The sequence below is a fragment of the Anabas testudineus genome, chromosome 3 (assembly GCF_900324465.2).
Source record: "Anabas testudineus chromosome 3, fAnaTes1.2, whole genome shotgun sequence".
Classification (NCBI taxonomy): Eukaryota; Metazoa; Chordata; class Actinopteri; order Anabantiformes; family Anabantidae; genus Anabas; species Anabas testudineus.
Genome location: NC_046612.1, coordinates 26,055,531 through 26,077,584, shown reverse-complemented (window position 1 = coordinate 26,077,584; position 22,054 = coordinate 26,055,531). Strand labels below are relative to the sequence as shown.

At 38.8% G+C, this 22,054-nt stretch overlaps 1 protein-coding gene across 1 annotated transcript in view; it reads right to left on the bottom strand.

The window, feature by feature from the left end:
- vps35 (VPS35 retromer complex component) overlaps nucleotides 1–21,076 on the bottom strand; it is a 29,286-nt gene extending 8,210 nt beyond the window's left edge. Inside the window, exons 1-9 of the mRNA XM_026377781.1 lie at nucleotides 20,991–21,076; nucleotides 17,591–17,686; nucleotides 15,394–15,490; nucleotides 14,471–14,594; nucleotides 11,400–11,582; nucleotides 7,035–7,248; nucleotides 5,432–5,515; nucleotides 4,837–4,946; nucleotides 3,324–3,420 (exon numbers count right to left, since the gene is read on the bottom strand). Coding sequence (XP_026233566.1) covers nucleotides 3,324–3,420; nucleotides 4,837–4,946; nucleotides 5,432–5,515; nucleotides 7,035–7,248; nucleotides 11,400–11,582; nucleotides 14,471–14,594; nucleotides 15,394–15,490; nucleotides 17,591–17,686; nucleotides 20,991–20,993 — 1,008 coding nt within the window. The 5' untranslated portion in view covers nucleotides 20,994–21,076. The remainder of the gene's footprint in view (nucleotides 1–3,323; nucleotides 3,421–4,836; nucleotides 4,947–5,431; nucleotides 5,516–7,034; nucleotides 7,249–11,399; nucleotides 11,583–14,470; nucleotides 14,595–15,393; nucleotides 15,491–17,590; nucleotides 17,687–20,990) is intronic.
- Nucleotides 21,077–22,054: the final 978 nt, after the last annotated feature.

The window sequence follows — 22,054 nt, the reverse complement described above, 5'->3', positions numbered from 1 at the left end:
TGGCGGACAACAGCTCTACCTATTGATCCCCAGCTACCCCTAACATGAGCATTTATATTTATAGACTTCTCTATGCTATAGCACTGCATAAAGGCAATAATTAGCAAAAGTATATATATATATATATATATATATATATATATATATATATATATATATATATATATATATATATATATATATATATATATATATATATATATACATACATATATATATACATATACACAGTGGCAAGAAAAACTATGTGAACCTTTTGGAATTTCATGGTTTTCTGCAATAATTTGTCATAAAATGTGCTCTGATCTTTATCTAAGTCACAACAATAGAAAAACACAGTCTGCTTAAAATAATACTACAGAATCATATGTTTTCATGTTTTTATTGAACATAACATGTTAACATTTACACCATGAAATTCCAAAAGGTTCACAAAGTTTTTCTTGCCACTGTGTGTGTGTGTATATATATATATATATATATATATATATATATATATATATATATATATATATATATATATATATATATATATATATATATATATATATAAAAAACACTTTAACCTTAATAAGACGGTTCATGCTCGAAAACCCTCCAATGTGGCTGAATTACAACAATTCTGCAAAGATGAGTGTGCAAAGATACTTCCTCCACATTGCTGTAACAGACTCATTGCAACTTATCCAAAATGCTTGATTGCAGTTGTTCCTGCTAAGGGTAGCAGCTGACCTAACATTGAAGATCATGGCTAAGATGGACACCTGTAGCTCCCGAGGTCAGTTACCAAGAATTAGTGAAGTACCTTTTGAAAGTCTGCTAGAAGATGTGAATGCAGCACTACAGACAATACCAACTCTGACCATCAGCTGATATACAGCGCAGCAACCATGATCCTTGAGGTACTTGGCTATAAGATCAACCCAAGCCATAAGGTGCAGTATCCCCCATGGAAACGGAGGTTGGAGGCTAAGATCAAGGCAACACGGAGAGAAGTTAGCCAACTATCAGAACTACAGAAAGGCATGATGAAGAAGAACCAGGTGCTGACCATACCTGAGGCCTTGGAGACTGCCAAGCAAAGGCTCACAGCCCTGGCTACCCGGCTGAAGAGATACACCAGAGAAGTTGAGACCAGGAAATTGAACTGGATGTTCTCTACCAAGTCATCCAAGGTGTACTCACAGTGGCAGGGTAATAACATGAGAGCAGACCCACCGAGGCTGGAGACTGAACAATACTGGAAAAGCAAATGGGAGAAGGAGGCTAAAGAAGCTAACCTCACTCCATGAGCGCCTGGTGGCACAAATGAACAAGCTACTAGTGGATAGAACCCACCCTGAATGGCTAACAGAAGGCCGGAAAGTCCTGATCCTGAACGACTCCCAGAAGGGAGCAGTCCCATCCAACTACCGCCCAATAACCTGCTTCTGCACAACATGGAAGCTCCTGTCAGGCGTCATAGCAGCTAAGATGAGCAGGCACATGGATCAATACATGAGCAGTGCCCAGAAAGGAATTGGTAGTAACACCAGGGGAGCAAAGCACCAGCTACTGGTAGACAACTGCCAGAGACTGTAAGACCAGACACACCAACCTGTGCACTGCCTGGATTGACTACAAGAAAGCCTATGACTCAATGCCTGACACACGGATCATGGAATGGAACTGTACAAGATCAACAGGACTCCATCCAAAACTCAATGGGAAAGTGGAAAACAACCCTAGAGGCCAACTTCAAGCCGATTGCCCAAGTTAACATCAAGTGCGGCATATACAAAGGAGATGCTCTGTCCCCACTGCTGTTCTGCATAGGCCTAAACCCCCTCAGCCAGATCATCACCAAGACGGGCTATGGATACTGACTACAAAATACAACCATCAGCCCCTTCCTCTACATGGATGACATCAAGCTGTATGCCAAGAGCAAATGTGACATTAACTCGCTAATATATACAGTGCCTTAATCCTTTTTGGCATAGATTCAACAAGGTACTTGAAATATTCCTCAGATTTTGGTCCATATTGACATGATAGCAACACGCAGTTGCTGCAGATTTGTAGGCTGCTCATCCATGATGCAAATCTCCAGTTCTACCACATCCCAAAGGTGCTCTACTGGATTGAGATCTGGTGACTGGGGAGGCCATTTGAGTACAGTAAACTCATTATCACGTTCGAGAAATCAGTCTCAGATGATTCGCACTTTATGACATGGAGCGTTATCCTGCTGGAAGTAGCCATCAGAAGATGGGTACACTGTGGTCACAAAGGGATGGAAATGGTCAACAACAATACTCAGGTAGGCTGTGGCGTTGACACGATGCTCAATTGGTACTAATGGGCCCAAAGTGTGCCAAGAAAATATTCCCCACAGCATTACACCACCACCACCACCAGCCTGAACCGTTGATACAAGGCAGGATGGATCCATGCTTTCATGTCGTTGACCCCAAATTCTGACCCTACCGAGACTCATCAGACCAGGCAACCGTTTTTCCAATCTTCTATTGTCCAATTTTGGTGACTCTGTGCGAATGGGAGCCTCAGTTTCCTGTTCTTAGCTGACAGGAGTGGCACCTGGTGTGGTCTTCTGCTCATCCGCCTCAAGGTTCGACGTGTTGTGCGTTCAGAGATGCTCTTTTGCATACCTCGGTTATAACGAGTGGTTACTTGATTTAATGTTGCCTTTCAGTCAGCTCGAACCAGCCAGGCCTTTCTCCTCTGACCTCTCGCATCAACAACGCATTTGCGCCCACAGAACTGCCGCTCACTGGATATTTTCTCTTTTTCGGACCATTCTCTTTAAACCCTAGAGATGGTTTTGCGTGAAAATACCAGTAGATCAGCAGTTTCTGAAATACTCAGACCAGCCCGTCTGGCACCAACAACCATGCCACCTTCAAGTCACTTAAATCACCTTCCTTGCTCATTCTGATGCTCGGTTTGAACTGCAGCAAATCGTCTTGACCATGTCTACATACCTAAATGCATTGAGTTGCTGCCTTGTGATTGGCGGATTGAAATCAAATTGAAATTTGCGTTAACGAGCAGTTGGAAAGGTGTACCTAATAAAGTGGCTCGTGAGTGTATATACACACTCACAACAAGCTTGTCGTACACGCCACATAATTTAAATACTTCATATATCATTGATATTGTAAAATAATGTAAAAATGTAAACCTCGTTTTTGTGCTTCACTTTTGCTGTTTGTGTATGTATATTCTGCCATCTTTTCAGACCTTAATGGTGCAGAGGAGGTTACATTGTTGTGCTGGTTAAAATACTTAAATAAAAAATAGTTCAATCAAATGTAACTTACTTGAATAACAGTGGCCACTTGCTGAGAAAAGATATCAAACAGTTTGATCTCAGTTGGAATGCCAGGGCCGTCTTCTCGATGAGCAAAAAGAGCCAGTCTAAAAAAATAAGACACGGTCAAGGAAAATAAAGTGTTCTCTAGTAGTAGTAAGAACACTTTTTTAAGTTAGTAAATTACACATACTACAAATACTATTTATCCTGGTCACAGAGTGACGGAGTTGGTCAGTTTAGAGATTACCCAGATATTTTCCTGCTAGTCCTCCTTTCTGCAACAACATGGTTTGAAAGAGGGTTAAGGGAAGCTTTGCATGTGCAAATTAAAAACCCTTTCCCTCAACAAAAGGTGGAGGCCTTAGAGATTACCCGTCTTCTATCATTCATTCCAGGAAAAATCTGGTTCAATTCTCACATGCACCATGTTGACCTTCTCTGCAAAACTACTCAGGCTCTGTCAGGTTGCAGGGGTCTGGCATGAACAGCCATTTTCAAGTCCGGTCACAAATTCCTAATTAGTTTAGCAATAAGTTTGGCATTTTGTTTTTAAATCTTTGATTGGTGAAGTTGTATGTAAAGTCTCTCCAATTTCACCTACTAATGCTTGTAACACTCTCTGATAGTCATTGGTGTTTTTGTGGCCCCTCTGTCTGTTCTCTGCCCTGCATGGTCACTCAGTTTGTGAGGACGACCTGTTCTAGGCAGATTTAGACACCTGCCACATTCCTTCCATTTCTTGAAGATGGATTTCACTGAAGTCCAGGAGATGTTCAGTGACTTGGAGATTATTTTATAACTGACTTATGCTTTTCAATGACCTGTTCTCTGAGCAGTTTGGGGTGTTATTTTGTCTTCATGGTGTAATGCTAGCCAGGAATAGTGATTAAATGGGGACTGGACCTTCCAGATGCATGTGTCTTTATAACGCAATCACTTAACTGCACTCAGGTGATCCCCATTTCACTAATTGTGGGAGTACTAGAACCAAACGGCTGGACCTCTGCAGGATGACGTCAGTGATTTTAAAGGGGGTGAATATTAATGGAAACACTGATTTCACCTTAAATATTTGTATTTAATTGACATTTCTAATAACAGAAACCTGTTTTACATTATGGCATTAATGATGAAAATGTGATTGCAGTAGCTGTAAATAAATGCAGTTTTGGCAAGATCTGGCGGACCCGTTTCATTATTACCTGCCTTATGCACTCAAAAGTAAATGTCAAATGTTACCAACCCAATAATGTGATGTATTATTTACAGTGGCAAGAAAAAGTATGTGAACTTTTTAAAATTGTATTCTGCATTAATTTGTCATAAAACATCTCACTTATTTTACCTTACACATCAACTAATATTACTTTGTAGAAACCTGTTTTCACTTTGATATTTTTCTGAAATTATTTAGTCAAAGTCACCAACTTATATTGACCATGATTGATTTATAATGGCAATGAAACGGGTGGAACATCCAAAGACAGAACATTGTCATTTTACAATAAATCAAAATGTACCTGTCAATAAGGGCAATAATGATGTTCTTGACATTGACGTGTTGATGAAGCTCAGCACAGGAACGCAGAAAAGGGTTCAGAGTTTGAAGGTGAAACTCATCTGGGAAAACCTTACAAGACAAGACTATTTCAGTCCAGGATGATATATAAATACATATGAATAAGCACAGGCCAATGAAAAACATATGAATCTTCTAACAACATGTTAAATTTACAGTCACCAGTATTAGGGCTTGCCAGGGAAATCATTTTATAAGTGCTGAGACTTTGTTTTACCATGAATTGTTAGTTAAATTCTGCAAAAAAACTATTAAATCTCTCTACTAAACTTTTAATATTTGATTTAGTTCTCCCGGAAGAGTCTGATGAATTCCAAATACATGTTTCAGTATAACAACCCCAAATGCACAGCGAGGGTCTTAAAGAACAATCTTTAGCAACAAAAACATGAAAAATCAGCAATAGAATTTAAAGGACCCCAACCCTAAAAACTGAGTCCTCCTTGCTGCCTGACTGCAAATGATACTGTAAAACTAATGTCGACTAGTAACTTCAAGAACAGCTGAGTTATACGGTTATCATCCAAGGTGTTTACTTGAATAATGCACTCCATTAGATACTCCTGAGCCAATGAGTCTCTGCAGTTCACAACTTGCTCAAGCACTCCAGGAAGAACAATCTGTAAGAGAAACAAACAGGAAATACAGTTTAGCCAGACTAATATGACATCATGCAAATAGCTACATGTTTGTACAATATGTAACCCAATACATGTCAAATATTAAAAAGGTGCAACCCTTTCAAGCCTAGTGAGCAACAACCCTTCTTCCTTGTGCCATAACACACACACACACACACACACACACACACACACACACACACACACACACACACACACACACACACACACACACACACGTAAAATATGCTGTGCATGGCACCAAATACTGTCAGGTACAGTATAGTTAAACATCTAGCAAATTATTGAAAGAACTTGGTAAAATCAGGTCAGGGCTGTAACTTACTTTAAGGGTCCTAAATCAGGGGTATTCAACTAAAATTCCGGTTACACAATATTTTTAGAAGGAAAGGTCCAGAAGATTAAAATTTGTCTAACTATTTACTGCGATATATTAACAAGTAGCATGCATGTAATCAATACTTGAATGTCAAATCAAATTATTTCAGTACAATTCAAAAACCTTTTGACGAATTTATTCTTATGTAACATCAAACTGAGCATGTGGCTCAAGTGGTCATACTAGGCTCTCCTCTGTCGTCTGTATCTCTCCCTCTCTCCTCTGTCGTCTGTATCTCTCCCTCTCTCCTCTGTCGTCTGTATCTCTCCCTCTCTCCTCTGTCGTCTGTATCTCTCCCTCTCTCCTCTGTCGTCTGTATCTCTCCCTCTCTCCTCTGTCGTCTGTATCTCTCCCTCTCTCCTCTGTCGTCTGTATCTCTCCCTCTCTCCTCTGTCGTCTGTATCTCTGTCTCTCTGTTATCGTCGTCTTTCTTTATTAATTCCTTTCCAACCTCGAACTTTCTCTCATCTACTGTTGAATCGCTAATTTTACCGCCTGTGATCCACAGAATCGATTGACTAAGTGAAGTCACGTGGGACGGCTTAATTCGCATTCAACTGGCCAATGCGTTCTCGCGTCCACTAAATAACTACTAAATTAAGGTGTCCCGCTAGATTTGGAATCAAAACGTTCGGTTTGGCCTGTAGCTCCGGGTCTGTATGAGAACAAATAAAGCTTAGTCCAATTATGTTAAGCTGAGTCATCTTCATGACCACAATTTGGTCATTAGTGGATATTTGTCATCAGTTTTCATTAATTATTATCACTTGCTCCATTAATGTCTTTGTCCTTGTTTAGCTGCAAAGCTTTCAAAACTTTCTAAGTAGCTCTGAAGAACTTATAAAAACACCAGTAATCTTTGTCATCTGCCCTGTTTGATACATAACATCAAAGATTTGCATCAAACTGTTGCACTTGCACTTGCACATTGAATTAAAGCCACTATTGGAACTTCAATATCATCTGTCCATCTCTAGTTGTCAGTAGATCTGGGTTTTTTGGGCAACTCAGATTTTGATTTCAATCCTGTTTTCTACTTTCACAAACATTTCATTTGTTTTCTTTATGCAAATTACAAATGGGTATTCATGGGTAATTCAGTTTTACATAAAAACACACCTGTTTGTATTTGTCCACGTTGACACCCTCCAGTTGGCTTAGACGAACTAGATTAGTTCCGACCAAGATCCTAAGTTCCTGTCGTTCCTTTTCTCTCTTTTCTCTGTCTCGGCTGTGACCCTGGTGTTGCATTCGAACCCATAATTTGTTCATTTCAGCAAAATTCAGAAGGACAAAGTCGATGGAGTCATTGATATCACCTGTCATTTCCTCACTGTAGAGTAAAAATAAAGTTGCATGTCAAAAAAACCCTGAGGCAATGCAGAATGTCTGTTCACAAACACATTTCCACCACAAGTAGTTTCCGTTGTAAATGACAAACAAAAAGTTCAGTGTCAGGCGATCAACACCTACGCCCTCCCAGTCACCAGGTATCCTGCTGGCATAATGAGCTGGCTGAAAGAGGAGATGGAAGCCACTGACATCAAGACAAGGAGGCCGAGGATTAATGAGCATGAAAGCCACTATCCAGGATGAAACAACTCAGCTCCATGAATACATCAGGAAAATGGCCCCAACTGATGGCGTGCTTAGCGAATGAGTGATCTTCATGGAAGAACAAACCCCTTCATGGTATGTACCATCGGCAGATAGAAGAAGTGGCTGATGTCGACAAATGCTACCAGTGGCTGGACAATGCTGGACTGAAAGACAGCACAGAGGCAGTAATCCTAGCAGCACAGGAACAGGCTCTGAGTACAAGATCGATAGAGGCTGGGATCTACCATACCAGGCAGGACCCCAGGTGCAGGCTGTGCAAAGATGCCCCTGAAACAAACCAGCACATAACAGCGGGATGCAAGATGCTAGCAGGCAAGACATACATGGAACGCCATAATCAAGCGGCCGGCAGGTACCAGGTGACATCTGTGCCCGGCTAAACAGGCTGGACAGTCCCCAAGTCAAAATGGGACACACCAAAGGTGGTCGCGAAACAGGATCTGTCTTCAGAGAACTGACTCTAATTGAGTCTCAGCGGGTATCGCCTGAACCAGGTGAGGGTTCGATTCCCTGTCCCGGCACTTGCAGACGTGTCTTGGAAGAAAACCCTGTGTATGCGACAACCACCCACACTTCGATCATAAGTATTCTTATTTTTATTTATTATTAACTGGTATGGCACCAACCCAACATGGTGACAACAGGAGAACAAGGCTGTAGTGATAGATGTAGAAATCCCAAGTGATAGCAATATCAGGAAGAAGGAGCATGAGATGGAGAAGTACCAAGGGCTGAAAGAAGAGCTGGAAAAGATGTGGAAGGTGAAGGCACAAGTGGTACCCGTGGTGATAGGAACACTGGGAGCTGTAGCTCCCAAACTGGGAGAGTGGCTCCAGCAGATCCCAGGAACAACATCTGAGATCTCTGTCCAGAAGAGTGCAGTCCTAGGAACGGACCCTCGAGCTCCCTTCACACATCTACCATGTATATCTAAATTGCACATGGGCATGAATACGAGCATAAAAGGCTATAATGTGTCAGCCTTGTGACAGCCTGAAAACCACTCCAGGACGTAACTCAATTGCTGTGCAATAGCAGCCAAGGGGGTATATATCATAGATTGATGACTGAACGTTTCTCTTAAAAAGGTAAACGATTGTACTCTACCTAAATTATGTTTATGTTTATTATATTAAGTATAAGTGTTACCAAAATTGATTTTCAGATTCTGAATTTAAAGATATGGCTTGTACACAATGCAGTAGCTGAGAAAAGTATTCAGATCTCTTATTTTTTGGACACACATCTGTGTTGTAAATTTAATTTAAAATTTTTATAATAATGTGAAAATACTGTACATCTGTGTTTAGAAATAATTCAGACCCAGAATTTAGTAAGTTGTAGAACTTCTTTGGGTGCAATTATTGTTTAGAGCATCATCGGGCAACTTCCTACAAGCTTGATTTGGGTTTTCCCATTTATGCTAGTGAATTTTTTCAAGCTTGGTTAAACTGGATGGAAACCATCTGTGAAGTCAAATCGTTAGGTCTTTCCACAGATGTTCTGTGCCAGTGGTGGGTAGGGCTGTGGTTCTCTAGGACCAGGGATGCAGAGCTGGCCTGCTAGCTCGGCTACAAATGCAACCTCAAAGTCTGGTACTACCAAGCATACAACATACACCGCTCTCAGAAGAAGAATTAGACCAGTCATGAAAACTGGCCAGAGGGAGCACTCTGCCAGTTACAGCTGCTTCAAAACAACTGGGTAGAGTCTATTTGAACATCTGGAGCTGCAAGAATGCACTGACACCGTACTCTCGTATTTATAGACCTGCACTGACAAAGTCACAGTGGATAAGTGCATCGGGGTTTACAGCAACCATAAAACCTGGATGTCAACAGAAGTACAGTTAATCCTGAGAGCCCGGAACTCTGTTTTCAATGCAGGTGACAGGAACCAAAACAGTGAGGCTAGGGCAAATTTGAGAAGAGGTATAGAGGCGGCCAAGAGGATTACAAACAAAGAGTGGAGAATACACTGACAATAACTCGAGGCAGGTGTGGCAGGGGCTACATTTATGCCATACCCATTATGAGGTTACTGACCCGGTGGCCCTGGCTCAATGGCCTTCCAACCTTCAGCCACTCATCCTGCAGGAACATCGTGTAAAAGCAGTTTTAAAGACTGTGAACACCAACAAAGCTGCAGGAACACATGGGGTACTGTGTAAAATAGTAAAAGCCTTTGCCGACCAGCTATCAGGGGTCCTAACAAGGATTTTCAACAGGCTAGTGTCCCACCATGCCTGAAAGCAGCTACAATCATCCCAGTCCAAAGAGAACAGCCCTAAGTAGCCTGAATGACTACAGACCAATCACGCTGAATGCTGTAGTAACAAAGTGCTTTGAGAGACTGGTCCTTCAACATCTTAGTTCTTGCCTTCCACCAAACTTTGATCAACACCAGTTTTCCTACAGAGCAAATAGGTCAACAGGGGACGCCATCGCCACAGCCCTACACACTGCTCTGAACCATCTTGAGAAACCTGGGAACTACGTGAGACTGGTCTCCATAAACTTTAAATTTAAAATTTAATTATTTCAGAAGGTGACAAAAAAGCATACAGAGAAGAGGTCCAGAAGCTACGTACATGGTGTGCTGTCAACAATCTACATTTACATTTAGTCATTTATGAGAAGCTTTTATCCACTGCGACTTACAAGGGCAGGCAGTAAGGAGGTCTTGCCTATGGACACCTACTGGAAGTAGGCCACAGCTAGAATTCGGACCCCAGTCTCCCACATGGAAGGCAGTGATCTTACCACTACCCTAACCAGCCACTTATCTATCTAAACACCAGAAAGACAAAGGATTTGGTACTGGACTTTCAGAGGCATAGAGGAGAACTTGACACACTTTACATCAAGGGGCCGTTGATTTAAACAGTACATTAACTTTCATATACAGATCATACAGACTTTCTACAATACATGTGCAATACATATGTGTGGACAGTGACGACGCAAAAGTGATTAGTGTGGGACATGCATGTTTTTCTTTTATGATACAATTTATATTTTATACTGTATTGTTTGCGCCAAGAGCTCATCCAAATGTTGTGATGATGCACAATGACAATAACAGCTATTCCATTCTTTCCATTAGCATGAGGTATTCACCAATTAACCCAATTTCTGGCCATTTCCAGTCTGTAGCAGTCTTTTTTCTGTATTTGTTGGAATTTATACACCTCTATCAGTCTCTCTGTCACTGCCACTGAGATGCACCCAGACAACATGATGCTGCCACTAGCATGCTTCACCATATGAGATAGTTTTAGCTAGGTGATAAGCAGTAGTTGCAGAGATGTGGTATCGATGGAGATAAGACAAAGACCTGTGGAGAGGCAATGAAACACGTTTGCTCAAATAGATAGATCCTGAACCTGTTGGCTGACTGGTAACAGTGTCAAAGGCTGCAGATAGCCCAACTAGGATTAGGACAAAGGAGTAGGCTATATCTATTGCAGTCCATAGTAACTTCATAACCGTGAAACAGGTCATTGCTGTAGAATAAGTAATTATTAGGCCAGACTGGTTGACATAGAGACAGAAAATTAAAAATATGTCAGAAAGTTAGAAGAGAAACATGTCCCAGGGCCTATTTAGATGTCATGGCGTTGGCATTGTGGCGTCTCCATCTTAACAGCAGCTAAGCTCATTACAGAAGTTACCCAGCTGGCCCATAGATCACAATCACATGGATCACAACCAATGCAGTAACTGTGATGGCACAATATTCAAAATTAGCAATTAAGACATGACGTAAAACATAACATAACATATCATAACGTAACATACCCATACCCCGTTATGGGAAAGTACAGTGAATATCTAATACAAAGAAAACACTTGACTGGCTTACTCTGATTCCTCTCCATCATCCGGGAGTATGTTGCGGGTGCACTGCAACAGGTAGTTTCTGAGAAAAAGGCCCCTCAGAGGGTGCTGCACACCTCGGCACATCTCGACCAGGTCTTTCAAAATGTCCTTACGAGATTGGGGAAAGGAACGAACGTACACAACACCAACTGTGATGAGCAAATACCTGGGAAGAAAGGGTAAACCAAAAAAAAAAGAAATCGATTTGATAGAACATTCTATTCTTTTAAAATCTACAACATTTTGAAAGATGTGCCTGCTAGTAAGCCTTAATCTGGTAAAACCAAGGCTGTAAGTAGTTAGTGAAAGTAACTTAAAATGGTTAGAAAGGAGAGAGAATCTACTTGAAGTCTAGCTCTAGACTGTGGAACTCCTCTCCTCTGCTCTCCTCACTCATACAGTGGCAATGAAAAGTATGTGCAACTTTTTTTCATGGTTTGTCTGCATTACTGTAATGTGAAAAAAATTTAATAAAAAATGTGATCTGATCTTAATGCAAGCCAAGAGTATCAACACATAATGTGCCTAAATAAGTTACAATTCTGATCTGTCATGTCTTAATTGAGAACAACCACAAAAAACATTTGAATTAATGACCAAACTGTTTGAGTTTGCTCCGCACATTAAAAATAAGCTTATGTGAGTCATGCCTCGCCCTAAAAGAGCTTTCGGAGGATCTAACCATTGATAACAATTAAACAGGAAAGGGTTGAAAAGTGATTTCAAACACTTTACAAATTCACCAGTCTAGAGTTAGGCAAACAATATACAAATGAAGACACTTTGGGACTGTGGATACTCTACCAAGAAGTGGGCGGCCAGTCAAAATAACCCCAAGAGCACAAGAAACACGCATCAATCAACCTAAGGAGAGCCATACACATAAGACGTCCACTTTTTTTTGCCACTGTATGTCGTTACCTTTGTGTCTTGTATTTCCCTGTCGTTGTGTTTTCTCCTCTCTTTGCCCAAATGTATGTTTCTAGTATGCACCAACTTGCCCGGTGATTTTGCTGTTTTAAGTTGTTCTTTTGGTGCCTGCTGTTCTTTTCTCTTCCCTTTTTCCACTCACCACAACCGGTTAAGTCAGACAGCTGAACCCTCAGTTGAGGATGTCAGATGGACAAAAGTGAGCGCAAGCATTTATCAATGAAGCAAACTGGGACTATTTTCATTTAATATTCATAGGATTACTCCTTAAAAAGCCTACCCTATCTCCAACATTAGCTTCTCTCCATTGGCTGCCTGTAAAATCCAGAATAAAGTTCAAAAGAACTTTTCCTCAGATATAAAGCACTTGATAATCAAGTTCCATCACATTTTAAAGACCTCATAGTTCCATATTTTCCCAGCAGAACACTTTGTTCTCTGAGTGCAGGTCTACTGGTAGCATGTGTAAAGTTTCCAAATGTAGAATGGGAGGCAGAGCCTTTAGCTATCAAGCTCCTCTCCTGTGGAACCAGCTCCCAGTTCAGGTTCTGGAGGCAGACACGCATACATTGAAGACTAGGCTTAAAACTTTCCCTTTTTATAAAGCTTGTAGATAAAGATGGCTCAGGTGACTCTGGACCATCTCTTAGCTGTGCTGCTATAGATTAGTCTGCTGGGGGACCTCTACTAATACAGTAAGCTAAGCTCCTCCTCTCCCGTCCTATCCTCTCCTCTATCCATTCAAATGCCACCATTGCATGTTATTAACTTTGCGTCTTCTCTCTCCCGTGGATGTGCTTCCTCCCCTCTGTACTCTTCTGCAGGTATCCTTGGGCTGTATATCCCCAGAGTGCAGTTACTGGCCCTACCAACCTGCCCAGTGTTCTTGCTGCTTGTTGTTATTTTTGTTGCCTGCTGTTCTTTTCTTTCTTCCCTTTCCACTCACCCCAACCGGTCAAGGCAGACAGCCGACCACCCGGAGCCTGGTTCTGTGGGAGGTTTCTTCCCCTAAAGGGAGTTTTGTCTCACCACTGTTGCTTAGTGCTTGCTCAAGTGGGGTTGTTAGGTTTTCTATTTAATTCTTTATACAGTTATATTTTATAAGGTCTTAAATCTTACTTATCTTTGTAAATTGCCTTGAGATGATCTCTGTTGTGTTTTGGTGCTATACAAACAAAATGTAATTTAATTGAATCTTTAAATAGACTTCTGATAATATGACAAGAGCCTGCACAATGAGGTACTGTATAGTCCAAAATATAAGGTCTGATCTTTTGCATGACAGAGGAGATGTGGTTGGTAAAGATCAGTGGATCATCAATGATTACCCCCAGACTTAGTGGGGACATATACCGTAGACCTGTTACTTCTAAATATACTTCTAAATATACTTCTAATATATATATATATATATTATATATTCATATATAGTATCTATATATGTACCTATATATACCTATATATATATATGTACTATATATACATATATAGATATATAGATATATATATATATATATATATATATTCATATATATGTATATATATATGTACATTATATAGTTCATTCTATGATCTATATATGTACATATATATATACATATATATCTATGTATATATATATGATTATATATATATATATATCTATAATAATATATATATATCTATATATATATATATATATATATATATATATATTTATATATATTATCTATATATATATATACCAAAATTACCAAAACGTGTTGTTTTGTGTAATATGGGCTCTTTATGTTGCATGGAAATCCTACAGCCTAGAAGTAAGTGTAATAATAGTGCAAACAAAGCATCCAAAACATGTGCATGCTGCAGCCTATGACGTTTTAAATAAATGCATTTAAATTATAATTTATCTGACATAATTCATACGTAGACTTCTAGTTCGAGTCAAACTGCACAAAGGTAGACAATAGCATCACTAGTGTTTAAGCAAAAGCAATCATTATCGGATCAAGACCTACAATGCCTGCTAGTATTTAAAGGTTTTAATATTTTTATTTGACTTACAATAATGCATTAAATATACTGTGTACAGATTAATTTTGTGATCACTTGTGTGTGATGAAAGTTTATTTAAGGTGTACTTACAGCCTGGGGATGATGTTCCCTGCATACTGGACCAGTTCATAGAGATCTGACACCTTGCGTCCCTTGGCAAACTCATCAGTCAGATAAACTTCTAGGTAATGAAGTTCATCAGAAATGGCCATATCTGAAAACACTGTTAGGTACCAGTACAAACCTAGCATGAATTATTCAAATGTAACAATAGCTGCATACAATGTCAAAGTAGCTGCCTGCATTTTCCTAACCTGAGAGATGCTTCATTATTGCACTGTGTCATAATCGTCTACAATGAACACTATTCATTCTCTTTTTAAGTAACTGACATAAACTGACTTCTTGCATGAACTCTGGACAATATTTGGTGGATAGGTCTGAAGTTGCTCGAGTCACTTTTTAGTTTCAGAAATGCACTATTTTAAAGTATTTGTACTTTTCCTAAAGAGGAAATGGGCAAAAGACAGAAAGTGTGACAGAAACAGAAGGTTCTTCCTTGAAATCTTATTTTGGCTTTACTTTTTTTAACATATAAAGCGCACCGCACTAAAAGGCGCATTAAGCGAAACAAAAAAGTCAGTCAAACTTTATTCAACGCATTTACTATAACTCCCAAACTTGTTCAGCTGTAACGTGTAAAAAAACACTACAGCTTTTAAGTGCACCCTATAGCACGAAAAATACGGTAGTATAGCACATAAGGCGAGCAAATATCCATAAATTGGTTTGAACATTATGACATACTTCCCCATGGGAAAATTGTTTTTGGACAGCAGCCAGACAGACAGCAGCAGCCATGTTGGCAAAACTACGTGACTGCGTGTCTTGTCCGAAGACACCCAACGTAGTCAGGAGGAAGCAAGATTCAAACCACTAACTCTGGGGTTCATAAAGGACTGTTCTACCAACAGAGCTATTGCCACCCCACATTTTAAAACTGTCAAGGATACAGAGCTCATAGTAGCTCTTTGGAGAAAGCATGGAGGTCCTCAGTTCACCAAGCATGTTAGAGGCATGTTTCAGAGCATCCATCAGCTTGTTCTTGTCCTGCAAACACCATAATAGAGTCAAATTATAAACCTTAATTTCAAAACTTTAAGAAATCTTAAAAACACTATATACCAGTAGTATGCATGGCAAGTTGCACACACACAGGTTTAAATACAACCCTTTATCACTGAATTTTCTATCTAAAAAGGGAATTCTTTCGAATGTCAAAGACAAATTGTGAAGAACTTTGTTGGGCATAGAATTTATGTAAGAAACTTCTTCCAGCAGTTTTATCATATGCTCTATATGATCTTCAAACTTATCAAAGCATTCAGTGAGCCCTCACATACAGTATAAAGCAATTATTTTCTCAATTTTATTTAATTTTTATTAAAAATAACTGTCTTAGCGTTATTAACTAGAAATGTTGTTATCAAGACAAAATTAATATCATGCTTGTGTCCATTTTCTCAAAACATTTGATTCAGCAAACCATGAAATTTTTTTATGCTGCCTGTCATTCATCAAGGTTGGTCACACTGAACAATTCACTTTTAAGTAGGCTGTCAGAAGTGTAGTGTTTAGATCTACTTACACCATCCCATTCCATTGTTTCACATAACAAGCCTATTCAGACTGTTTGTGAAATGAAACCAACCTAGAGGATTAATTTGTGGTTTCAACCAACTATCCTCAAACTGATAAAGCTACTTGGATGAATAGTGAAACATTTCGACCTGGAAAGTCCAGTTGGCCATGACTCAAATTCCCAATACATAAGATAACAAACTTTATTAATCCCCAAACGGAAATTCAGGATGAAATCCATTGTTGAAATCTCACAATTGCCTCTGATTACTTACTGGTACAAATTACGTCTTTAGGTACATGTTGTCTAGGGTGCCAAATGTGTGTTTCTATGGCTAATAGTTTTAACCAAATAGAATGGAAAACAGGACTGGATTTCAGTAGCATCTGGCCATGTATTGAACAGAACATTCTGATGCAGTACTACACAAGATGGCAGCAGTCACTAACAGAGCCAGAATAGACATGTCACCAAGTTTTTTTTTCCTTTTCTTTATTATTATATTAGATTATATTCAACCAGCATGTCTTTTCTTTTTTTGCATTTTTCCCACCTGCCTCTGATTGGCCAGTATCAGTCATATTGATACTCTATCTCTCTATATCTCTCTATCTATCTATCTATCTATCTATCTATCTATCTATCTATCTATCTATATCTATATCTAGATAGAGATATAGACATATAGTTTTTCCTCTCCACTATCGCCTGGTGGTTGCTCAAGTGGGGCTGTAGGGTTTTCGCCACCTTGATTTGGCTCTATATACATAAACTGAGTTGAACTGCATATTGAATGGTCAAAAGTAATGGTTACAATTTTTAATATTCATTAACTGGCTTAGAAAAAGCAATATACAGTGGCAAGAAATACCATACTTTTTGATTGGAATGATATTTTCATGGTGATATGCTGTTCCCTTTATACCCCAAATGGAGTGCTGTGTGCTCTTTCCAAATTGTTCTATATATTGTAGTTTCATCAGTCCACAAAAATTTTGCAATTACTGCTGAGGAGTGTTAATGTGCTCTTTGGTACACTTCAGGCATGCAGCAATATTCTCTTTGGTAAGCAGCGGCTTCCTTCATGGTGTCCTACTAAAGACACCACGTTTGTTCAATGTTTTTTACGTACTATATATACACATGAACACATGTTAGCCAGTCACAATGATTGGCTGTCACTCAGAGTTGCTTCTTTATCTCATTGAGAAGCATTCGTTATGCTCTTGGGCTCATTTTGACTGGCCGCCCACTAAGGTAGCCACACTCCCAAAATGTCTCCATTTGTAGATTGTTTTCCTAACTGTAGACTGTTGGATTAAGAGAAAGTCTTTTTCTTGCCACTGTAATTGGCTGTTACACATGGTGGTTGGTATGACTACTATATAACACTATATTAAATATTTCTGACCAGAAAAAAAACAAACACAGTAAATTAAAATTGAAAGCATATTCCATAGTAAAAAAGGACTTCAAGGCTGACTGGTTCGTCACACAAGTTTAGTACACATTTCAGGCTCAAGCAATTACCACTATATTAATATTTAGTAATAAAAGGATGATCCTACCAAGCATCGCTTCATCTGGAAAGACTGCACCTTTACAGCCTGCACAGCTTCATCTAAAAGTTTCTCTTGTTCATCCATGGGAGACTGTGTGGATGGCTGTAATAAAAAAAAAAAAAAAAAAAAAAAAGTAATTTAGTGACATTTTTTTAGATAATGCTGCAGAGAAAAAAGCCATCTAATTCATTATTAATATATTGATTAACCATTCTTGCAAACTAACAGTGATTGCCTGATGTCTCCACTAATTATCATACCATGGAAATATTTCACTCACATATACAACTGAAAATTGCATCATATGATTGTTAACAATTATTTTGGTGCACTGGCGTGACTGAGTTAAGATGCACATCATTAGCAGTTAAAGACATCAATGTCTTCTGTGCCCTATTGTGGGGCTCACATAAAAACAACATGGTCCATCTTCACCGGTCACCTCCATCACTCCCTATAAACTCAAGTGAGTCGGATAACTGCAGAAAATTTTCCCTTATTGTATAGCTGAAATGCACCTGTGAGTTTGGCGTAACCATTATTTCCGACAAACAGAGTGGATTTAATGTGTTTTGGAAGTAATTTTTACTCCACCGTAGTGGCACATGAATTTCCCTCTCAGTGGATCAATGTAGAGATAAAATGAATTGTAAATCTTTATTCACAATTATAGTAACCAAAATGAGTATGGTTACCAGTATTATCACAGTATTTCAATTATTAAAATGTACTGAAAATGGTCAAAAGGTACTGATACTTTTTTACCTTTGTATGTGCTGGTGTTGATCTATAGTTTTGACAAAGCTGATCTAGTTTATCCAAATAGTTTGGATAAACTAAATACTCCCAATTACAGTGTATTCACAGTGCAAATGTGAGGTGGAACTAGATGAAACGGAGGAGACAGAAGACAGGGATGTAAAAGATGATGAAAATAAAATATGACAACTAGAAATGACAACTAGAAGAGGAGAGGAGAAAAAAGAGAAAAAAACAACAGCAATGTATATAGTTCTACGAAACTCTGATGCTAAGTCTTTAAAGACTATGTCCATGCATACTGCACATAAAATAGCACTCAACAGGCAGGTAAACTCAGAATATCACTCATTTGAAATACAGCATTAATGACATTCAGTCATTTTGCATGCTTTATTTCTTCTTTGTCTTCTTCTTAATTTGATGACTACCTTCTGAGTATTTCATATCAGTGCGTTTCATATACACAAATGCAAAGTCATAAATGAATGTGAGTACTTCCTATTTCAGTAGGTTTGTGAGTATTTCATATGTATCACTGTGAGTGAGCTTGTTTCAAATGTAAGTATTATTAAGTTGTTCATGCCCAAAACTGTTAATTTCCCATAGGGCCACCCATAGCAAGATTGCTGAAATTAGTCAACATCATTATCATATTGAACAGATCAAAACCACCCTCTAAACAAAGTTTACAAGTAAAGGAGGAAGATCCAGTATTTATGGACAAAAAGTACTATAACATTGACATATCTTAACAGATTTCAATTAGTCATTTTTATATTTAAGTTACCTAGAATCTTACAGATCCCCCTAGGGGTCATGTAGTAAAAATGAAGTGGTAGAAAAATATTTGGGTCACAAAAAAAAAAAAAAAAAAAAAAAATCCATGTGAAAACATTCAAAAGACTGACTAAACTGACCTTTACTTATAATGTAATCAGGCTGGAGCCAATCTTAGCTAAAATGGGGCAAGAGGGAGGGTACACCCTGGAGAGATCACCACTTCAGGTATAAGTGACCTGGGCAACCTCCCAGGGCAAAATACTCTACGCTATGTATTTTCCTTCTGATATTCCAGAAAAGCCCTGTTCACAGGACTGACATAAACAGACAGATATTCATTCAGAAATAGTGTCACACCTATGTTTTTAATTTAGAGTCACTAGATAACCTAACCCAACTGTATGTCCCCTGGGCGACTGGTGGAATCAAACCTGTGAAGCGACAGCCCTGTGTGTCTTATTGTGGAAATGAAGGAATCATGAAAATGCCTATCAAATATGGATTTGGCTTATTTTTCTTGGTTCAATGGTTCAAACAATGTGACACTGTTTGTATTATGTATTTATACCGCTCAAAAACAATTAAAGGAACACTTTGAAAACACAGATAAGAGAAATTATCATTATTTACAGAGGACTGAATTTAAAGACACCCTTCAAATCAAAGTGAATATATGCGTTAGTCCATTCATCTTAAATTATTATATTGCAGAGGTGCTCTATTGCATTTAGGGCAGGCAAGCGTGGGGGTCGGTAGATAGTATCTTCCATCCTCCTGCATACTCTCAACACATTAAGTCAGGCATTTCCTCCAGGTCCCACTGCACCAACATAAGGTTTGAAAATAGGTCCAAAGATTTTATTCCGATACCAAAAGGCACTCGGTGTGGTTGTCTAGACCTTCCACAGCTCTATCCAGCTCTCCTAGAGTTAGTGCACCTGTTGTTAATTTCATCAACACCAAAGCAGCTGCAACAGACTAACAACCCCTCTGCTACCAGACTAATATTCCAGAGGTTTAGCTGATGCTATACTCTGATTAAAAAGGTGTTGCTTTCATTTTTTGAGCAGTGTAAATAACTTTAAATTAAATGAGTAGAATGTTTTTAACACTGTGGGAATTCCTTTTCCTATGTACGAGGTCCGGCACATTCACCTTGAAATACGGGGGAAGAGGAAGAAGATATTGTTGTTGGTACTTCTCACCATACGTACGGGGACTGCCCATTTGATCAGCCCTTAAGATTTGTTGGCAGTTTTTACACAGAGTGTAGTAGGTGCAGGTTCTCCTGCAAATATCATATCATACTGGTATGGTAATTAATTGATTACAGACAAAAGGAATTCACTACATGCGCTTTTCCTGTTTTCAGCAACTTCCCTACGTGCAACGGTCACCAGTTAACATAGTCACAAGTACACTGGAAACACCTCGCACCGTGGCCTCTCTGTTAATGCAGCTCCCATAACAGCGCAATCAAATCACAAGTAACGCTACCGGAACAGCGAAACAACTAATTTGACACAGCTATGCGGATGAGCAGGCTAATCTAACAGGTTATTTCTGCATGTTCTGTCCTGGGTAGCTCAGGGTATACTTCTTGTAAATTTTGCAAACACATTATGTGGAATGTAATACATTATTAAAATAAAGGAGGTACACCTAGCTGATCGCCTGCAATCGCTTAATAGCTCGTTAGCTTAGCAAACCGCTAACTGACGTTAGTTAGGCCATAGTAGGATTTACAGACAAGTCTCCTTTCAGAATCGCTTAAAATTAACACATTTGTTGGTCCATTAAAATGAAAACACGTGACTATCGGACAAAATGCAGACAATAGCCTTTTGTGGAGAAAACTACTTACCATGATTACAAGTCTTGTAACGATATCAGATCAGGGAGAAATTCTGACCTGTCATGTGACTCACCAACGCTACCGTCAAGGGTTCTTCTTCTCTTTAAAGGAGGGTTGCAAACCAACGTCCATATACGTGCATACCGCCACCTACTGTTTCTTCTGTGCTTCTGATTAAAAAAATAAATGATAATAAAAATATCTATCTTCTCTGATTAATGTGATTTCTTTTTTCTTTTTTTTTTGCAGTATTTTTTAATTTTAGGGTATTAATACCTATCCTGAAACTGAACAAATACCAGCTCTCGCAGGTCTTACTTCTATCCATTGTAACCTAAATATTATAGCTATTATTCTTGCTGTATAATCATTAATTATTTTGCAAATATACACAAGAAACATGGGTATGCACACTCTTCTGCTCACTTCCTAGATATTTAGATCCATCAGTAATTATTGTCATAGAACTATAATAATTCCTTATATAATCTTTTGTCTTCCCTAGTCTACCCATTCGATGTCTGTTACTTAGTACAACAATGGTTTCTTCCTTCTTCACAACATTCTGAATTATTGTACTGGCTCTGATTAATTTTCCATCTTTCCAGCTTCATAATTGCTTGTTTCTTGTCAATAGACAACTCTGGTTTTTATGTTGGTTACGCCTCTTAACTATAAATGCAGTCTTAACAAACAAATCTAAATCTGAAACTTAGTGGAGACATTCTGTGCTATTTATAGTTTGAATAATCAAAGCATTAGGACACACCACAGCAAAACACACCTGTCAGTAACATGTTTCAATACTTTTGCTCAAATGAAAAATGGGAGCAAAATAAAACAAAAAACAAACAAACAAACAAACAAACAAAAAAAAAAAACAAGACCATACCAAACCATAATAAAAGCTGAAATTTAGGGAATGGAAAATATCTATGGAGGACTATTACCCCATACAGTAACCATCCCATACTAGTTTAAATAAAAAATATTTTGTTACTGTATGAATATTCCAACAAAATCCTTTTGCTCTTAGATGTTGGGAATATTCCCCGCAAAAACATAGAACATTT